Source organism: Suricata suricatta, chromosome 11 (assembly GCF_006229205.1).
Source record: "Suricata suricatta isolate VVHF042 chromosome 11, meerkat_22Aug2017_6uvM2_HiC, whole genome shotgun sequence".
Classification (NCBI taxonomy): domain Eukaryota; kingdom Metazoa; phylum Chordata; class Mammalia; order Carnivora; family Herpestidae; genus Suricata; species Suricata suricatta.
Genome location: NC_043710.1, coordinates 67126860 through 67147863, shown reverse-complemented (window position 1 = coordinate 67147863; position 21004 = coordinate 67126860). Strand labels below are relative to the sequence as shown.

The window sequence follows — 21004 nt, the reverse complement described above, 5'->3', positions numbered from 1 at the left end:
TAGTATAGACTAACTTCTAATAGGCTTCCTTTGGGCCAGACATTATGCTAACTGCTTTATACATATTATCTAATTTGTTTCTCAAACAGTAATGCATGAAGAGAATGCATTTATTCCTACTTAGGAAGATACTGAGTAGCAAGGTCATAAGTTGCAGGCTGTGAATTCAGCCACTAAACTCAATATATAAGGCTTCCTGAGAGAAGAAATCATACTTGTTTTATTAACCATTAAAACCCAGCACCTAGTCCCTGGGACTCCATTAATATTTAGGGAAAGAAAGGAAGGGAAGGCACACTACATCTGAATCCAGTGCCATGCATCAGCTCTATCTTTAGGATGCTCTCAATAATAATTCCTCATTTGGTCAGACTTTACAAGCCACTGGAACCTGGCATTCACTAGACACCAGGCCACAAAGACTTCACTATTTGAAAAACTAACACTTAGCTTATTAGAGACATACACATTTCCTGAGGTAGTATTAAAAGAGAAGAGTAAGAATAAATAAATTGCAAGAAAAAATAAATGCAAGTTTAAAAATATAAATGTATGAAAGCATACTTCTAGGTTTCTTTATATAATTCTCATTCACAAAGAAAAGATATCAGAGTATACTAAATTAAATATAATTTTTAGCAATTTTAACAATGTTGGAAGTGTATCTTAAATACTCAAGTAATTTCGTGAACAAGATGGAATATCAAATATGTAAATTTCATACTCTTCAAATAGTCCTTCACTCATGAAAAAATATGTCAAAAAATATATCATTAATATCACAATTTCATGATTTTGATATAATATAGCCCTAGTATTTATTATACATATAAATTTATATTTGTGGCTGTATTTATCTTAAACTAAGAGTTGATTAAGTCCAGATGATATTTACCACATATCTTCTTTCTAAATAAGTCTATTACTTGTTCATCAGAACTATACTAAGATCCTTATTATATGCTAGGTTGGTGCTAAACCTGAAGAAAGAAATCCGTAACAAAAAGTTCCTACCCTTACTGTAGCAATTACACAATAACAAAATATTCTGTATTACTTATGTAGGACATTTTGTTCCTGAAAGGCAAAAAAGATTTTCATTCTAATAAAGCATGCAGAATACAGTAATATAAAACACAAGTGGGTACTGGGTCAAATTCCCTGTCCATCTTTCCAAAACAGCAACAATCCATGCTGCTGTGTTCTACTTTATATACAAAAATCTTCAAAAATTACATTTCAAACCGCTTGCTATGTCTTCATCTGTTTTGTCTTTCTCAAACTGTGTATTCCTTGAGTTCAAAGAAGAAATAAGAATGAAAAATACTTCTTTAAAATAGTTTACAGAAGTGGCTAGGCATTAAAATCAGTAGATTTTAGTAATTCTGTATGATAGACTAGTAGTTCTATACTAGATAAGTAAATCTATATAAATATAGACACTGGAGCCGTAAGCTAGACCCAAGAGACAAAGCCTTTGGGGATGGAGCCCATGCACCTAAATTTTATAGAGCTCCATGGGCAACTGTCATGTACATGAAAGCTAAGAACTACATTTTTTAAAAAGGAAGAGGGGGGATATACAAAGCTGCCTAGAAGTAGAAAATATTACAGATGTATAGGGCCTTAAAGATTAACTAATCAATTCATTTTCTAAAGTATTAATCTGAAGTTGTAAGAAGGTAAGTAAACTGCCCAAGAACACATAGGTTAGTACAGCCAGGAAGAGAACCCCACTTCAACTAGCGGGCTCAACTGCTCTTTTCCGCACAAAAAGCTGGCTATTCCACTTGGGAAGAAGGTAAAGTATTAATTCTGGATTCAAGCTTTATCAATGTAAGTAAGCATTCATATGGTAAATTATCAGGGAAATATAAAAAAAAACAAAACCTGCAGTTGACCCCTGAACAATGTGGAGGTTAGGGGCACCAAACTCTACACAGTAAAAAAATCTGCATAAATCTTTTGACTACCCAAAAACTTAACAACTAATAGTCTACAGCTGATTGTAGGCCTTACGATAACATAGTCAATTAATACATATTTTGTATGCTATAAAAGTTTTATATACTGTATTCCTATAATAAGGTAAACTAGAGAAAAAAGAAAATCCTAAGAAGGAAAAAATGCATTTATCAAAAAAAAAAAAAAGTCCATATATAAGTGGACCTGTGCAGTTCAAATCTGTGTTGTTCTAGGGTCAGCTGTACTTTCTTGAATTTTAAATATCTCCTTTGGAAAGAACTATGATAAAATAATCTAAAATGGAACATTGTTTTGATATATAAATGAGCTGAATAATTACTAAGTGCCCAGAAAAGGCACTAAATAAATGTTACTTCCCTTCATCACCACACCTTACTCCCCTCCTTTTTAATTCTCCATCAAGATGTCTCTCCTGAACTCTCAACTATGCCCATTTGTACACTTCCTCCTAATTAGCAATTAGGAGTTCCTCTCCTTCAGCAATGTTTATAAATTCCTTAAAAGCCCAATTGAAGATGTGCTTCCAAAGAAATTTTATAAACTAACTTAACCTTACTCTAATTACTTGTTTCTTCCTCTATTATTTAAATTACTTGTACTCTTAAACCATATACTTCTTTAGAATTTCTTTTAAAGGTATATAATTGTAATTACTTTCTAGCTCCTTTGTATAATTTGATTTATATTTGTAAATACTTTCTAGCTCCTTCCTATAATTTTATTTTATTTTATTTTAATGGGCTAGAATATCAGACCCCCCAAAGGCAGGGATATTGGTTTGTTTTGTTCACTCATGAATCACAAGCACTTAAAACAATGCCAGAAATATGGAAGGTGTTCCATAAATACTTGCTGGATGAATAGGAAAAGATTATTTCCCCTTCCATTCATCTCTCCAAAATTCCAAATGTACTGCTAAAGACAGAGATATAAAAAATTAAACTTTTTCAAAAAAATGAAAATAAAGTGTGCTTGACATTTTAGAAATTCATAAATTTTTTATAAAGATTAATAGAGCTACAAAAGGTAAGTAAACTCACTGGCTAGGAAGTCATTTAGCTTCTGGATTATACACTCCCAGTGACCCTTGCCATCACTGTAAGAAATGGATACATAGTATGAGCTGATACTAGAAGGTAAAGGAGTAAATTAAGACCTGGAGTTTGCAATCCTCCTTCCTAAGGTAAAGAATTTCTAAACTTTGTCCTCTCTCAAAACCTTGAATTAAGAATAATCTAATGAAAAAACCCCACTTTCTGGCTTACGTGGGTCTTAAATTATGTAAAAGAACAGTAGGCATTTTTTTAATACGTAAATTTAAGAAAGTAACTCTATCTTTCAACAAAAGCGTTGTTTCACCCTATATATAAACACTTGGAAGACTGAAACAGAATCACACTTTTCCTGAAGAAATTACGAAAGCATAATTTTTGAGCCCAGCACATTCAATAACTGTGGTAATGATAAATATTTCAAGTTAGTCCCTTCTCCAATAAAGAAACACATTTAAAATAACTCTACCAAACCCACAACTATATGGTCAACTAATCTTCAACAAAGCAGGAAAGAAAATCCAATGGAAATAAAACAATCTCTTCAACAGTGTTGGGAAAACTGGACAGAAACATGTAAAAGAAGGAAACTGGACCACTTTCTTACACCATACACAAAAATAAATTCAAACTGGATGAAAGACCTAAATGTGAGACAGGAAACCATCAAAATCTTTGAGAACACAGGCAGCAACCTCTTTAACCTAAGGCTGCAACAACTTCTTAGCAGACACATAGCCAGAGGCAAGGGAAAGAAATGCAAAAATTAACTACTGGGACTTTATCAAGATAAAAAACTTCTGCACAGCAAAGGAAACAATCAACAAAACTAAAAGGCAGCCTAAGGAATGGGAGTAGATATTTACAAATGACATACCTGATAAAGGGTTAGAATCCAAAATCTATAACGCACTCACTAAATTCAACACCAAAAACCAAACAATCCAGTGAAGAAATGGGAAGAAGACATGAATAAACATTTTTTCAAAGAAGACATCCACATAGCCAACAGACTCATGAAAGATGCTCAACATCACTCATCATCAGGGAAATACAAATCAAAACCACAGTAAGATACCACCTCACATCTGTCAGAATGGCTAAAATTAACAACACAAGAAACAACATGTGTTGGCAAAGATGCAGAGAAAGAGGAACCCTCTTGCACTGTTGGTGGGAATGCAAACTGGTGCAGCCATTCTGGAAAACAGCATGGAGGTTCCTCAAAAAGTTAAAAATAAAACTACCCTACAACCCAGCAACTACACTACTAGCTACTTACCCAAAGGATACACAAATACAAATTCAAAGGGGAACATGTACCCCAATGTTTATCATTGCATTAGCATTATCAACAATTGCTAAACTATGGAAAGAACCCAATTGTCCATCCACTGATGAGTGGATAAAGATGGAATATTATTCAGCCATCAAAAGGAATAAAAATCTTGCCATTTGCAATGAGGTGGATGGAGCTAAAGTGTATTAGGCTAAGCAAAGTAAGGCACACAAAGAAAGACAAATGCTGTATGATTTCACTCATATGTGGAATTTAAGAAACAAAACAGATGAACATATGGGAAGTGGATATTATAGAAAGAGAAAGAGAGAGGAAAACAAACCATAAGAGACTCTTAACGATAGGGAACAAAGGGTTGATGGAGGGAAGTGGGCAGGGGATGGGCTAGATGGGTGATGGGTACTTTGGAGGGCACTTGTTATGATGAGCTCTGGGTGTTGCAGGTAAGTGATGAATACCGGATTTCCACTCCTGAAACCAAAACTGCACTATATGTTAATTAACTAGAACTAAAATAAAAATGTGAAAAGAAAAAACTTCTACTCAGAAAAATGGTCTGCTTCTTGCCTGTGTAATTTAATCAAGATACAAAAATCCAGCCCACATACAGGACTGTACAAAGACCATATCAACATGGTTAGACACTTAGTGGCAAAACAGAACTGTGAAAGGTCAGTATTTTCTCCCATTCATTTTACACCACATATTTCTCTATACATAGGAAAAGGGAACAGTGATAATCAGAATGCATATAAAACCACTGATGATTATAATAATCTCAGAAGTCTTAGCTACTGTGCTCTTTTTAACTTGTCAAGCTATAGGATACTTGAACAATGAGAAACTCTAGTCTAACTAAGTGAATTACATTGAGGGAGATTATATTTTATGGTGGGAATGAATGAGAATTAGAGTCAAACAGGGGTTCAAATCCTAGCTCTCCCATTTCCTGTTTGATCGGAGAAAAAAGTTAAAACTCTCTGAGCCTCACTGAATCTATAAAATGAGCATAATTTCCCCTTTTCAGAGTGGTGATAAAGAATGAAAAAGATAATGTGTCCTTCCTTTGCCTAAATTCTCCAATGACTCATTATAACATTATAAAGTCCATTTCAAACTCCTTCAAAAAATACCTTCTTATTTTCTGAGAGAGAAACCATGTTTTCCGGTCTCAGCATTTCTTAAAACATTCAAGTACAAATGCCCCATGACTAGAAAAAATGTGTAGGCTTAGAGTCGGAACACAGGGGAGGGCAGACAAGCAAAGAACAATGTCCTCATGCAACCAGATAACAGCTTACTGGTTTTTCTGGAATTTGGATATACCAGTCTTTATTCTTCCTACCTGATAGCACTGTCATGGGCTTACTTCCTACTACTGTTCAACAGAAATTTTCACAGTAATGGGCTACAACAATTTTTTAAATGCCCTAGGACAAGTAAGCTGCTAACCCCTCTCCTCCCTTAGCATATCATAAAGTTTTCAATATGATAAATATGGTGATTTCATCTTCTCTTTAAATAATCCAGTCAATTGTTATCCTTTTAGCTCTTCTCCTACTCCCAAACAAATTCTCTATTATTGCCTTGATACGAAAATTTAGCACATTCCAAACAGAATCTGGACTCTATTTACTTCCAGACTCAACATACACTAAGTATTTTTTACTCTCAACCAGACTTTTTCCTAGGTAGTGATGCAATTGTTTCCTCAACCTCTAAAGGCATGAACCATGTTATACCTAACATCTATTTCCATAACACTTAGACCAGCATCTCCAAAAATCTATGCTACTTGTATATACCCATCTTTAATGATATGTTTGTTTTTTGTCTTAATTCTCTATTTTCCAAATCAAATCATCAAATTAAAATTATTTTGTAGCCTATTCTACCATTTACTGAATACTTATTACATGTCACTGTATTTTTAAGCTATAAAATATCATTTTTATCAATCCCAATATATCAGAGACATAAGAAATGTCAGTTTATGAGATATTAAAACATGAAAAGTACTAAATGGTATTTAGTATGAGGTATCACAGATTAGAAGACACATACCATTTTCAGACACCTTAAAATGTAAAAGAAAACCATGTGCACTTTAATTTTAACCTCATTTTGGAAACAAAATCAGAGAGTGCTTAAAAACTTTGTCCCACATTAATACTTGTTAATAAGACTAGCAACCTGTGGTAATCCTCAGTAACTGGGGGAGAAATGGATCAAAAGCCAGCGGCTTTAACTACTTCTTCTCCATTATATAAAATATGTACGTATCTAATATGTGTTGGTATGCTCGAAAGATTACTTTTAAAACTTGCATGCATTTCCCCAAACTTCCTATAACAGAAGATAAAATTCAAAAATTCATTGCCACCCCCCAAAAAATATATATTACTTACTAAAATCTGAAATTTATTTTGATATATTCTAGGCAGATAAAATGTCTGACTTTATTAATGGGATTTTTTTCTCAAAAAATGTAGTATGTATACCACCCCATACTACAGTTTGAGAATACAAAGAGATCAGTTAAGTCTTTTTCATAGACAAAATATATACTACAAGTTAATACCAAAGTGCCTTGCCAATATACAATTCAACATTTAAGAGTATATCATTTCCAAACGATTGTACATTTTTACCTAACAAGCAGATATATTGACTGATAAAATTTATAATCATACACTAATACAATTTCAGTTAACTCCTCAGATATTCAGTCACTTCTATTAATATTTAAGCTATTTAATTATAAATATTACATTAAATAACACAGAACTTAATTCTGTAATGAGGAACACTGTATTTTATCCTTAAGTATTTGCTAGGAGAATAGAAAAAGGAACATGAGAATGTGATGTCATATTCAACATCAACTTAAGTATGTCTTAGTGAAAAAGTGAATTAAGAAAAGGCAGGGGCGCCTGAGTGGCTCAGTCAATTCAGTGGCCGGCTTCGGCTCAGGTCATGATCAGAGTTCATGGGTTCAAATCCCTCATCGGGCTCTGTGCTGGCAGCTAGCTCAGAGTCTGGAGCCTGCTTCCAACTTTGTGTCTCCCTTTCTTTTTGACCCTCTCCTGCTCGCGCTGTCTCTGTCTCTCAAAAATAAATAATAATAAAAAATATATATATATAAATTTTTTTAAAGAAGAAAAGAAAAGGCAGACAGAGGGGCAGTCGGTTAAGTGTCCAACTTTGGGATCGGGTCCTAATCTCATGGTTCATGAGTTTGAGCTTGGGATCAGGCTCTGTGCTGAGAGCTCAGAGCTTGGAGCCTAGAGCCTGCTTCAGATTCTATGTCTCCCTCACTCTCTGCCCCACCCCCACTCACACTCTATCTCTCTCTGTCTTACAAAAATTAATAAACATTAAAAAATAGTTTTTTTAAAGAAAAGGCAGACAGAGTGGTAGTTAGGCTGATAATCATTGTGGAATGAAAATTTATTTCCAGTGGAAACATTTTTTTTTTAAGAATTGGTAGGAACATTTAGAAAAGTTAAAACTTAGAATCTATACCTTAACTGAGCCTCAACTATAAAACAGACAGACTAAATTGATTTCTCTCCCACCCAAACTTTTCTCTCTTGTTTCTCTCTCTTGTTCCCTCTCTCTCTCTGTGATTAATGTCAACATTACAAATTATTTTATCCTAAGAAAGAAGTATCAGATCTATAGAACATAGGATAAAAAGGAATGACAAAGCACAGGATTATTTTCATTAAAAAGTATATATATATTTGTAAAAGTTATTATTAAATAAAATATCATTATCTTTTAAGAGTAAAAGTAATTGCCAACCAAATTGCCAACCAAAGATTAAAAGAGTTAGCATTTTGTTTTCAACAAACGATCTGGTGCAAATATGACTAAACTAGAATAAATTTGTAGGTAAGATTCCCTCAACATGTATTTCTCAATTTGTTATATGAATTATCACAGAATTCACATTTTAAGTTTTAAAAATGGCAAACTGAAATGAGAAATAATATTTATGTCAAAATTCTCATCTTACTTCTCCATTTCTTAATGTTGTGATGGTTCCTCTTGCTACTCCCATTCTAAATAGTGTTTCTGTGGCCTGTGAAATAAAAAAAAAAAGCAAATATACATCATTTCTATTCTGTACTACCACCCCCAAACTGTAAAAAACATTCATTACTATTACATTTCCAGCAACTTTTAGAGGAGCATCAACACAGCATATTAAGAGGCACATGATCTGCATTCTACTTCAGAAATCTCATTTTCAGAATGTTTAAGGTTATCAAGAGCTAAAACAAATTGTTTCAAAGGTTATTTTGATTTGCTAGTACTCATCTATATCTATATAATTTCAAATTAGTACACTTAGATAAGTTTAAACCTTAGTTTGATTAACAAAGATTAAGTAATAAGTACTTGAATTCAATTCAGAAATTATCATCTATTTTTCATTCCATTTAAGTTCAGTTCAAATTACTTGACTGCTATTGAAATACTGGCAGAAAATGAAATTATTCAGTGATTCCATATATAAAATAAACTCAAAAGAGTGATTGCTTTCTGTACACTAACAATGAACAATCCTAAAAGGAAATTAACAATTCCAAATACACTTAACCAAAGAAGCAAATGACTTATCACTGAAAACTACAAAACACTGCTAAAAGAGATTAAAGACCACATAAATAAATGAAAAGACATCCTGTGTTCGTGTACTGGAAGAAAAATGTTAAGATGTTGATATCATCAAAAATGATCTATAGGATCAGTGTGAAGCCTACCAAAATTCCAATGACTTTTTTACAGGAATACAAAAAAATCTATCCTAAAACTGATACGGAACCCAAAGGTCCCAAAAAGCCCAAACAATCTTGAAAAAGAGGAACAAAGTTAGAGAACTCAAACTTCCTGATTCCAAAACGTATTTCAAAGCTACAGTTATCAACCAGTGTGGTATTATCATAAACAAACATACAGGTCAGTGAAATAGAACAGAGAGCTAAAAAATAAACCTCTGCATACATGGAATATCAAAATCATTCAATAGGGGAAAGGAAAATCTTTTTAATATCCACATGCAAAAGAATGAATTTGGACCTTTGCTTTATACCATATATAAAATTAACTGAAAAGGGATCAAAGACCTAACCTAAATATAAAAGCCAAAACTACAAAACTCTTATAAGAAAAATAAGGGAGAAAACTAATGATCCAGGGTCTAGAGAGGACCTGCTTCCTGGTTTTGGATGGCTGGAAAAGTGAAGCAAGTTCTTTCTCAACTCTTATAAGTGCCTTGATCCCATTCATGAGGGCTCCTCATCTAATCTGACTTACCTCCCAAAGGCCCATCTCCTGACACCATGATACTGAGGGTTAGGGTTTTGACATGAATTCTGGGGCAACAAAAACATTCCATCCATGAGAAAGTACTCCAGTACAAAGGGAGAAGAAATACAAAGGCCAATAGGTAAGACCATGTGTGGCATGTGCAAAGATGAGCAAGATGGCCAGTAAGCCTAAGAAAAAAAGGTTTCACAGGACTATGGTTGAAAACAAGAGAGAATGCAAAATCATCTGCACATTATGTGCTTCTAATTTAACCCAGCATAAGAGGAAGGAGACATTTCCAACCTTCAATAATAGAAAATATAATTTTTAAAATGCTCTTAATATAATTTTATTTTTTTTAATTTTTTTATGTCTTTTATTTTTTTTTGAGAGACAGAGAGAGACAGCCCGAGCAGGGGAGGGTCAGAGAGAGAGGGAGACACAGAATCTGAAGCAGGCTCCAGGCTCTGAGCTAGCGGTCAGCACAGAGCCCGACATGGGGCTTGAACCCACAAACTGTGAGATCATGACCTGAGCCGAAGCTGGCCGCTTAACCGACTGAGCCACCCAGGCGCCCCTAAAATGCTCTTAATATAATTTTAAATACATACATTTAAAATTAAAATAGAATTTTAAAAATATACATTTTAAGAATTAGTAAGCCAAAAAAATGAACCAAAAAATACAATTCTGAATTTTAAAAGTGAATGCACATCTAAAGAAATACAAAGGGTGGAAGAAATGAAAACCTGGAGGACAAAAAGAAAGAAAAAAGCACAGGATTATTTTCATTAAAATATATATACTTACAAAAGATATTAACCAAAATGTCACAAAATCAGTGTGATCGGTGTAACATAAGTAGATACAAGATAATTTAAATTTAAGGAAGTAATAACAGAAGAAATAAATAAAAGATGAAATGTGGTTGCCTCTGGGTTGTGAAAATCAGGCATGAGAAGAGGTGAAGAATACCATTTTTTCCATTAGCTTCACACCACACTATTTGACTGCTTAAACTGCATAAACATACTTGACCAAAATTTTTTTCATCACTTTTAAAGATTGATTTTAAGTAAATCAATAGTGTCCAATTTTGCAAAGAGGTCAAATACTTCACAATTTCTATAGAGTGGTGCACATAAGAATATAGTCAAGGACTGAATAAAAGAATATAACATCAAACAGTGTGAGCAAACTCTTTCAAAAAGTTTGACAATAAAGGTAAGAAATGAGTTGTTGCAAAAAAGAACAGAGATGAGAGAAAATTGAAAACAGTATATACTTTTAAGATAGAAGAGATTTAAACAGGCTTTTAACGGCTAAGTAGAGGTTGTCGGTAAGGCAGAAGTTTAGACTCAGGGAGGGAAATGGAAGGGGATTCCTGGAGGAGACAGGATCAAGAGCTCAGCCATCTGTAAACTGTGTTAAAAGGGAGAAGGTACAAATAAAGGAAAATGCTTTCCCTTTCCTCCCCTCTGCTCTTAGCCTGCCCCTTTGCTCCCTTGTCTCTCCCTCTCCCTCTCTAAACTAGAAAACAGGATAATCTTCTGAGAAGGACAAAGATACTGACTGAAGGCTGGGGTGAGACTGTGTAATGTAAAAGGAAAACAGAAGGGGACAGAACTGCCAAGCAACACGAAGAACCCAGCTAAGGCTGAAAATCATACATCTTTATTATTACAAATCTACATAGTTACAGAATTAGAAAGCTAAAAAGATTCACAGTTTAGGAATTATCAAGGCAAAGTGATCAACTAAAGATCAGATATGAATTTAAAAGAAACTTTTAATTCAACATTTATTGGTAAAATACAGCATGTGATTTACAAATAAAAGTAAATTTTTTCTAACATTTTTTAAATGAGAAGAGCAATCCTTAAAACAATCCAACACACACACACCCAGAGATTGGGGAATTGATATCTAAATGCTAAGTTAGAAAATAAAAAATCTTTTAGAGAAAATACTGCTAAGTTTTGTGACGGCATCACAATAAGAATATAATTCCCATTCATAATTCACTAAGAAAGCTAAAATAGGCTGTTAATAGAAAAGGAAAGGGGTTGTTATTCACATACCCAAACCAAAAAAAAAAAAAGGTTTTAAATGAACAACTTTGCTATGACAAACGAATTTTACTAAAGCATATAAAGCTAGATGCTGTAAAATCTATTTATAGAAATCGCTATTGAAGGAAAAAAATTTCACACCATGATGTACTTGTATTTTTTTCTATTCTTCATGATATATACATTAAATTACATCTTCCACCTTCCTGTTTCTTTTTAAACTTTAATCTAGGGATGTGATTAACAGTACTCATTTAGGTTAGGTTGGTTACTGTATATATTTGAGGAGCAAAAGGTGAAAGGCAGAGGCAGCGAGCACTTGAGATAATACACAAAAACTTCTCTAAACCAGATCAAACTGTTTGCTTTCTTGTGTCTCAAAAACCAGAGGGAGTTTGAAGATCTAATTCTTTCTCTACACTTTCTCCAGTAGAAGAATACCAAATTCAATCTTTTGTTTCCGACTAAATTGATTTATTTCATCAGCTCTTCCCACCAACATTTTCAAGGATGGCTCATTCTAACAGCACTCTGTCAATTCAGCTCAGTTTCCTTTGATTCTATAGGGAAGCACTGGAGTGTACAACATTCTTTTGACCTCTACTAAAGAGATTGCTTTTAATTTACTTGTACCCAAACAATGGCTAACAAGTGTCAAAAACAATGAGATACAGGGCTAACTCTTACCATTTATAAATTTACCACCAGCAAATTCTTCATTGAAATTCCCATCTCCCTGAGTTTTGGTAACAACTAAAATGATTACAACAAAAACATTCATTGAACATTTTCTGTCAGTGGCAGGGGGAAAAAAAAATCCATAGGTCCTTATTTAAAAATGGGTTACCAAGAGAGACTGCTTTTTAAAAGAGTGTTAGATAAAACAGACTTAGGAGACATGAAATCTAGAAGTAATAAATGCAAAGCTCTGGGCTGGATCCTTGTGTTTGTGCATGTATGCGTGCAAATCTAAAAGGATCCAGGATTTATAATGAATTGGTAACAGTAAAAGTCTCTGGATGTTTTCTTTTTCTTTACTTTCTAACATTCTACCATGCACATATACTGTTTGGTAATAATAAAAAGGAAAGAAAAAGAGTAACAATTTTTGTTACACATAAAGATAAAACATTTAAAGTAGAATTTTGGAACAATGAAAAATGTCATAACACAAGCAGTACTATACTAAATAGGTCCTAACAGTGAAGACAGCCAAATTCAATAGAGACTCATGCTCTTAGAGTCTAAAAATTTTTCACTCAATACACCATCACAACGTAAGCAAAATTAAGAAGAAATCTATATTGGGACGCCTGAGTGACTCAATCAGTTAAGTGCCCACCTCTTGATTTCAGCTTAGGTCATGATCTCACAGTTCAGGTTCTGCCAGACATAGCAGAACCTGCTTGGGATTCTCTCTCCCTCCCTTTCTACCCCTCCCCAGCTCTCAAGTGTGCACTTACTCACTCTCTCTCAAAACACATTAACAGTTTAAAAAAGAAAAATATATTTAATATATTTTACTTTAAAAAGCACTATAATAGATTTAAACCATCTTATTATAGAAAGTCTTGAGTGCATTAGTTTAATATATGGTTTATTAATATAAAGCCAACAGTTTTATTTAGCAGGCATTTGTTTCCCATTAGTCAAGCAATAGAATTCTAGTTATCTTATTCCCACTATTTACTATCTGGGCAACCTTAGGCAGATCACTTAAACTCTCTAAGCTCTGATCTCCTCTGTAAGATGGTAACAGGTATTTTGAACCCATCTTCTTGTGGGTGGTCAATGTAGGTGTTAACATATGTGAAAAGCTCAGTAAAGAGCTAGCTAAATATAAAATGGTGAATCCAAAGCCTAACTTAAGGCAGTACTTTTGCAATGAAAAAATGTTTAAGAAATACTAATTTTGATTTTTTAGTGTAAAAATAAGAATTGGACTAATGAAAAACCAAATATGAATGAGCCTTAATGCCAGCTATGAATCTAAAACACAAAAATCTGTGTCAAAGAGTCATGGCACTTACTGGTCTATAACTATATCTTAATTGTCCTGGTTCACCAACTAAACAGAGAGGTCCTAGAGGGTTTAAATTAGATAATTTATGTACTCCCGGCACCTTGTGTAATATATAACAATACAGCATAAAGATGAAGGAAGCAGGTTTTAGAAATAGATTGCTGAGAAGGCTCTAAGATGTGTGATCTTGGACAAACAACTTTATTTCTTTGAGCTCAACTATATCATTAGCAAAATAAAGATAATAATGATATATAACGGAAGGAAAACTCTTAAGTGCTCAATAAATGATCATTTTATTACTATTAATGTCACAAAGAAAATGCAGAATTCCAACTCTACCTTAAAATCAGTCTTCAACTGCAATTAAAAATGCAATTAAATACATCATCATGGGTCACCTGGGTGGTTCAGTTGGTTGAACATCTGACTTCCACTCAGGTCATGATATCATGGTTTATGAGTTCAAGCCCTGCATCGGACTCTGTGCTGACAGCTCAGACCCTGGAGCCTGCTTTGGATTCTGTGTCACTCTCTCTCTCTGACCCTTCTCCGTTTGTTCTCTCTCTCTGTCTCTCAAAAACAAACATTAAAAATATTTAAAAAACAAAAACAAAAAAAATCACACCAGTGATTAAAAATGTACTATAATATATAAAACAATCAACCACAATTAGCGCATAACACCAGATGGTCATTTATTTATGCTAAAATTCTTGAAAATAGAAAATAGAAAACATTATTTCAAGATTAATTTAGCAAAAGCCTTCAAAAATTGTATGCAAAATTTATTGCCCAACTCTTTACCCTAGTCATAGAAGAAAAAAGATTTAAACACTGAAGTTTTCAAGCACCAGCTACTTTCCTTTCTTATGATGATAAAAGTACAAAATAAAAATTAGGAAAACGGAGCATAAGCTATCTGCTTCTCAAAAGGAGCAATGCATGAAACAAATCTAACAATAGCTCTTCAAAACACACAAACTGTTATATTTAACATAGCAACCAAGATATTTGTGATGTCCCTAAACCGTTCTCACTGTCTTTCTCCAGGCGCTGCCTACAGCCCAACACTTTCCAAGCTCACTGAACACAGTTCATAACTTCGGGCTCCGACACTGCCGCAGGTGCAGCACAGGCGGCAAAACCTCTGAGAGCAAATCTATCTTCCTAGCCAGAAAATGGGGAAGAGGAGCCCAAGTGAGCCACTGAAAGTACAGGGAATTAATCCCTGGCTGTTCAGGGGGGTTTCTTTGTTTTCTCTTGACTCTGGCCCAAGGATAAGCCCTGGTTATAAGATAAAGCAGCAGCAATGGGGGTAGTTAAGACTGGAAAAGAAATCCTGTTTCTCTGACCAAAGGCATACGGAAAGGGGACTGACCTCTCCTGTAGTGCAAAGAAGAAAGGAAAATAACCATTACATTTCTCATTCTCTTTTCTAGCCAGTTTGCCCCAAAACCAGGCCCTGTTGAGTGTGTGCAGCTGTGATAGTGGTGCAGGCAGCTGCAACTCCAAGAAAATTCCCATCCTTCTGGACACAGGACCCAGAAAGGGAGGCCTGTGAGGCAGAGAATAGAGGGGTAATCTCAGAAGGGAACAGCTAGAAGAGGAGGATCCTCGAACTAAATCTGTTTGAACCAGCACAAGTACAGAGCTCACCGCTAATCACATAAGCCCTGAACAGACCCAAAGAGTAAAGCAAAGGCTTTGAGAGCAAAACTACAATCACAATACCGCCCAGGTCCTAGCATGACCCATGAGTGGCACACAGATGGGACAAACCCAAGCATCACAGGAAAGATACTGAACACATAACTACTTGGACCTACTGCCCACTGAAGATGGGACAGAATTTGCAGTCTGAATCCAACATGTTGACTGCTTACTATTAACAACAATGACAGCAACCACAACGAATCAACAGTCTCCAAAGGATTTTAACAGGACCCAGAGTCTCACAACACGATATTCAAAATATCCAGCACCAATACAAAATTACTCAACCTGCAAAGAACAAAAAATCACGGCCACTTCTCAAAGAAAAGACAGACTGCTGAAATAACCAAAGCCTACAAAGCACCCATTAACTGTGTTCCATGAAGTGTGTTTAAACACACTTACTATGAATGGAAAGAGAAGTTCTCAGCAGAGAAATGAAAACTATTTTTGAAAACAGAAATTTTGAAACTGAAAAATGCAATAGATAAAATCAAAATTTCAATGAATGGGGGCTTTCCAACAGAGTAGACATGAAAGAGGAAAGAAATCAGTGCACTTAAAGATGAATCTATAAAAGCTATCTATTCTAAATAAGAGAGAGGGAAAAAAAGATTGAAAAAAGAAATTTAAGAGAGACCCAGAAACTTGTGGGAGAATAGCAATAAATCAAGAATTTGTTTTACCAGAGATCTAGAAAAAGAGGAAACAGAAATTAACATAGAGAAAATAATTGAAGACATAATGGCCAAAACTTTCCAAATTTGGTAGAAGGCATATATTTATAGACTCAAAGTCAGTCAATAACTTACCCCAAGTAAGATAAGCTCAATAAAAACCATACCTAGACACATATAAACAAAACACTAAAATCCACATTTATTTTTTTAAATCTTGAAAGTAGCCCCTCCAGAAAAGCACTTACACATATTACATATGGTAGAAGAACTATTAGAATAATCATGGATTTGCCATCAGAAGCCATGAAAATGAGAGAGAACATCTTTAAAGTTTTTTGGACAAAAAACCCTACCAACCCAGAATTCTATATCCAGCAAAAATATCTTTCAGAAATGAAAGCAAAATAAAGTCATTCTCATGTGAAAGAGACTACAAGAATCTGTTGCCAGCAGAATTATTCTAAAGGAAATGCTAAAGAAATTTCTATAGGTTGAAGAGAAATAATTCTAGAGAGAAACATTAAACTTTATGAAGAGAAGCAACAGAAATGGTAACATTTGAGTAAACAGAGAAGCTTGTATTTCACATTTAAGTAAATGTAAAAGCTTGTATTCTTTTAAGATCTTTAACATATGTATGACTGTTGAAAAAAGTATAATATTGTCCAATGGTGCATCCAATGTAAGTAGATGTAATATATATGAGCAATACAACATGAGAGGGGGAGAATAAAGAGGGCTATGCGGTCATAAACCTTCTACATTTTACTAGAAGTGGTAAAATATTATTTAAGTAGACGATCAAAGATTAAACATGTACATTATAATCACTAATGGAACCACTAAAAAATAATACATAAACAGATAGCCAAAAAGCCAATTGACAAATTTAAATGGAACAGTAAAATATATTCATAATCCAAGAAATCCAAAAAAAGAGAAACCAAGAAGCAAAATGGAGGTGGCAAAAAGAAAACAAAAAGACAGTTGTACCTACCTATTTCAAATTATAAAAACAATTATGTTAAATATAAATTATCTAAAGCAAGATAGTAAACATTACTGCAGAAGGTCAAATAATAGGATTTTAGACTTTTCAGACTACATAGTTCTGTTACAACTATTCTGTCACTGTAGCAAACAACTCTTGTCACTGCAGCAGGAAAACAGCCACAGACAACCCATTAACAAATGGACATAATGAACATGGTTCTAATAAAACTGTATTTACAAAACAGATGGCAGGCTGTAGTGTGCTATTCCCAGACCTAAACAAATGAATTAAAAGGCAGAAATTGTAAGATTATATTTTAAACTACATTCAGGTTCAATTCGGAATTCCTCCATTAAGTCTTCCATGTCCCTTTAATAAATGTCCCTCCTAAATATAAATATTTCTACCTTAGCATATATTATAGATGTATGATTTTCTCTGTACCTTACTCACTTCTGAAACAGAGAAAAGGTTTTATTTGCATCCATATCACAGTGATTTCAATAAATGCTATGGACATACTTTCTTCTATGTGCCAAGCACACAAGGTGAAAATTAAAGTATCAACTCTCCAGCAACTACCCTCAAAATAAATTTATTAAAATGCATTTTAAAATGTCTGCCTTTAAATAACAAAGCACATATGTAATTCATATGTTGTGAATTAGCACATTTTGGGTCTACTTTATAGAAAAGATGGAGTTTCACTGTCCCCAACATAAATTTATAATATAGTAGAAAATCAAAAATACATAACAGGGGCACCTGGGTGGCTCAGTCAGTTAAGCTTCCAAACACTGATTTCAGCTCAGGTCTTGGTCTTATGCTTTGTGGGATAAAGCCCCGCATCAGACTCCGTGCTGAAAGCTCAGTGCCTGCCTGAGATTCTCTCTCCCCCTGCCCCTCCCCGCCCCTCACCTGCACACACTCTTTCCCTCTCTGTCAAAATAAATAAATAAACTTTAAAAAAGAAACATAATAAACTTAACGTACCTCCATCTATGTTATGCTTAGTCATTAATTTTCAGACGACAACAGTTATCATCTGGCTACAACTGCAAGACACCTGGTAGAGTCTGAGACTCAAAGAGTCTCCTTTGGAGATGTAAAACATTATGGTTACATAGACTGAATTCCAATATTTATTTCAGACTAGAAGGTTGAAGGCAACATTTTTCCAATCTAAAATGAAAAAGTAACACAGTGTAATGCCACAAGCTAAGAAATAGTGGTTTACACTGCCAAACATTCATCATAAAAGGAATCTTTAGACCAAGTATCACTGAACTATGGCCTATAGACCAAATCCTGCTATTTCTGTAGATATTGACAATTTGCCTATAAAATTTATATCAAAATGCAAAAAAAATTAAATTAAATTAATAAAATATGAACACAAAATAGGCAAAAAAATGTTTAAAAAAAGCACACATAACCTACATGATTCAAAGATTTACTATAAGGCTTCAATAATCTATATATACTGTGGTATTAGCATAAGGTTAGAAAATAGAAATAGACCCCCATCTTAGGCTCAACTGATTTCAACAAAGCTACCAAGGTATGAGAAAAGGTAATCTTTTCAGCCAGTGGAGCTGAAACAACTGCTTCCCAAACAGAAATATATGAGCCTTGACCCACACCATACTCCATATACAAAAACTAATTCAAAATGGAACACAGACTTAAATGTTGGTGCTCAAACCATCAAAGTTTTAGGAGAAAACACTGTAAATACACATTTTCTAATCTGGTTTTAGGCAAAAGTAAGTTACATCAGGAAAAAAAAGAGCAAAACATTAAAGAAAACTCATTATGGGAGATTGTGCTGTCCAAAGATAGCCACACCAATATATATCCCAGACGCTTCTTAAAATGTAACATCAATTCTCCTACATTTGTTCCCTTCTCTGGGACCTGGGACCTTTGAAACTACCCTTATAACCATAACTTAATGGGGCAGAAGAGATGCTGTTTTTAAGGCTAACTCATAAAAGGCAAAATGACTTCTGTATGCTGTTCTCACTTTCTTTGTACATGTGCCTCTGGAGTCTGAGCCAGCATGAAAGAAGTCCAACTATCTTGAAGCCACCATGCTAGAAAAACTACACAGAAATAGAAAGTGATGTCCTAGCTGTTCCTACATACAGCTGATCAAGTACTCCAAGCCCAGGCGTCATTGTTGTGAGTGAATCTTCAGAGGACCCCAGCCTGTAGCTGTCAAGCTGCACCAGCCACATCAAGTGGAATAGAAACGGGCTATTTTGGGTGAGCCCTTTGCAAACTGCAGATTCGGGCAAAGTAAATAATGTTGTCGGGGCATCTGGGTGGCTCAGTCAGTTAAGTGGCTGACTTCAGCTCAGGTCATGATCTCGCGATTGTTAAGTTCGAGCCCTGCATTCGGCTCTGTGCTGACAGCTCAGAGACTGGCACCTGCTTCAGATTCTGTGTCTCCCTTTCTCTCTCTCTCTCTCTCTCTCTCTCTCTCTCTCTCTCTCTCTGCCCCTCCCCTACTCACGCTCTGTCTCTCTGTCTCTCAAAAATAAATAAACATTAAAAAAATACTATTGTCATGTTTAGCCACTAAATTTTGAGTGGTTTGTTAAGCAGGGTCAGATAAACAATACACTGATAAAATGCTCTTTATGAAGAGCCTTTTGCTCTTTGACTTATTTGAGAAAATGAAAAAGCAATCCACAGACTCAGAAAAATATCTGCAAATATATACCCAACAAAGCACCTGCATTCAGAATATATAAACAACTTTTACAATTCAAAAATAAGATGGAACCAAAAAAATTTTAAATGACCAAAAAATTTCAACAGATACCTCCAAAGAAAAATAGATACTTATACATATACATAATATATGCATGCACACATATACACATATATATGTGTGACTGGGCAAAAAGCCAATAAAAAATGTTCAAAATGTTCATTTAGGGAAATGTAAACTAAAACCACAAGGAGATACCATAATAGATGCACCAGAAGGCTAAAAGTAAAATGAATGACAAGACCAAGTTACACTGGGAATATGGAGCTACTGGAACCCTCACACATTGCTGGCGGAAATACTACAATCACTTTTAAAAACAGCTGGGCAGTTTCCTATAAAGCTAAACATACACTTACTATAAGACCCAGCAATCCTAACTCTATGAATCTTCTGAAAAGAAATGAAAATGTATGTCCATTTATATGAATTGTAGAAAAGCCAAAATTATAGTGACAAAGAGCAAATTGGTGACTGCTTGGAGCCTGAGACATGAGGGGAGGAAACCGACTGCAAAAAAGGAAGAGGGACGTTTTAGGGAAGAGAGAACTATTCTATATCTTAATTATGGTTTTAGGCACATGACTATAAACATCTGTCAAAACTCATCAAACTTTGTCCTTGAAACACATGAAGTTCATTAAATATAAAGCTGTTTTTTTAAAAAAAGAATGCACACCTGCCTCTCTCCCCAAATCTGTCCTTAATTAATTGGTAATTTAATTCCTACCAACCATTAAGAAAAACCTGGATCTTACCTTGATGAAAAAAATGTTTATATGCTTTAGATATAAATTTCATCTTAAGTTCATATAAACTGAGGGCAGAGGTAGAGGGTAACCAAAGCAGAAGAAAACAAGCAATAATACTATAGCCAACAATAAATTCAATACACGAATAATCTAGATAAAAAAAAGATGAATCAAATCTACATGTCACACTCATAGGAAGACTTAGGGATTCAAGAACAGTAAATTGTTATGAAAACTGCGTTCCATACAAAATTCTACATACACCACCAATGAAGAACCACTTTTCTGATAACACACTTAACAAAACAAAGTACTTTATATAAAAACTAAA

The 21004-nt window shown here is 34.3% G+C and overlaps 1 protein-coding gene across 2 annotated transcripts in view; it reads right to left on the bottom strand.

Annotated features, from left to right (window-relative positions):
- Positions 1-21004, bottom strand: part of TMEM135 (transmembrane protein 135) — a 231882-nt gene that overhangs the window by 138738 nt on the left and 72140 nt on the right. For both annotated transcript variants that reach the window (XM_029957131.1, XM_029957132.1), the window contains exon 5: positions 8360-8425. In XM_029957131.1, the coding sequence (XP_029812991.1) occupies positions 8360-8425 (66 nt within the window). The remainder of the gene's footprint in view (positions 1-8359; positions 8426-21004) is intronic.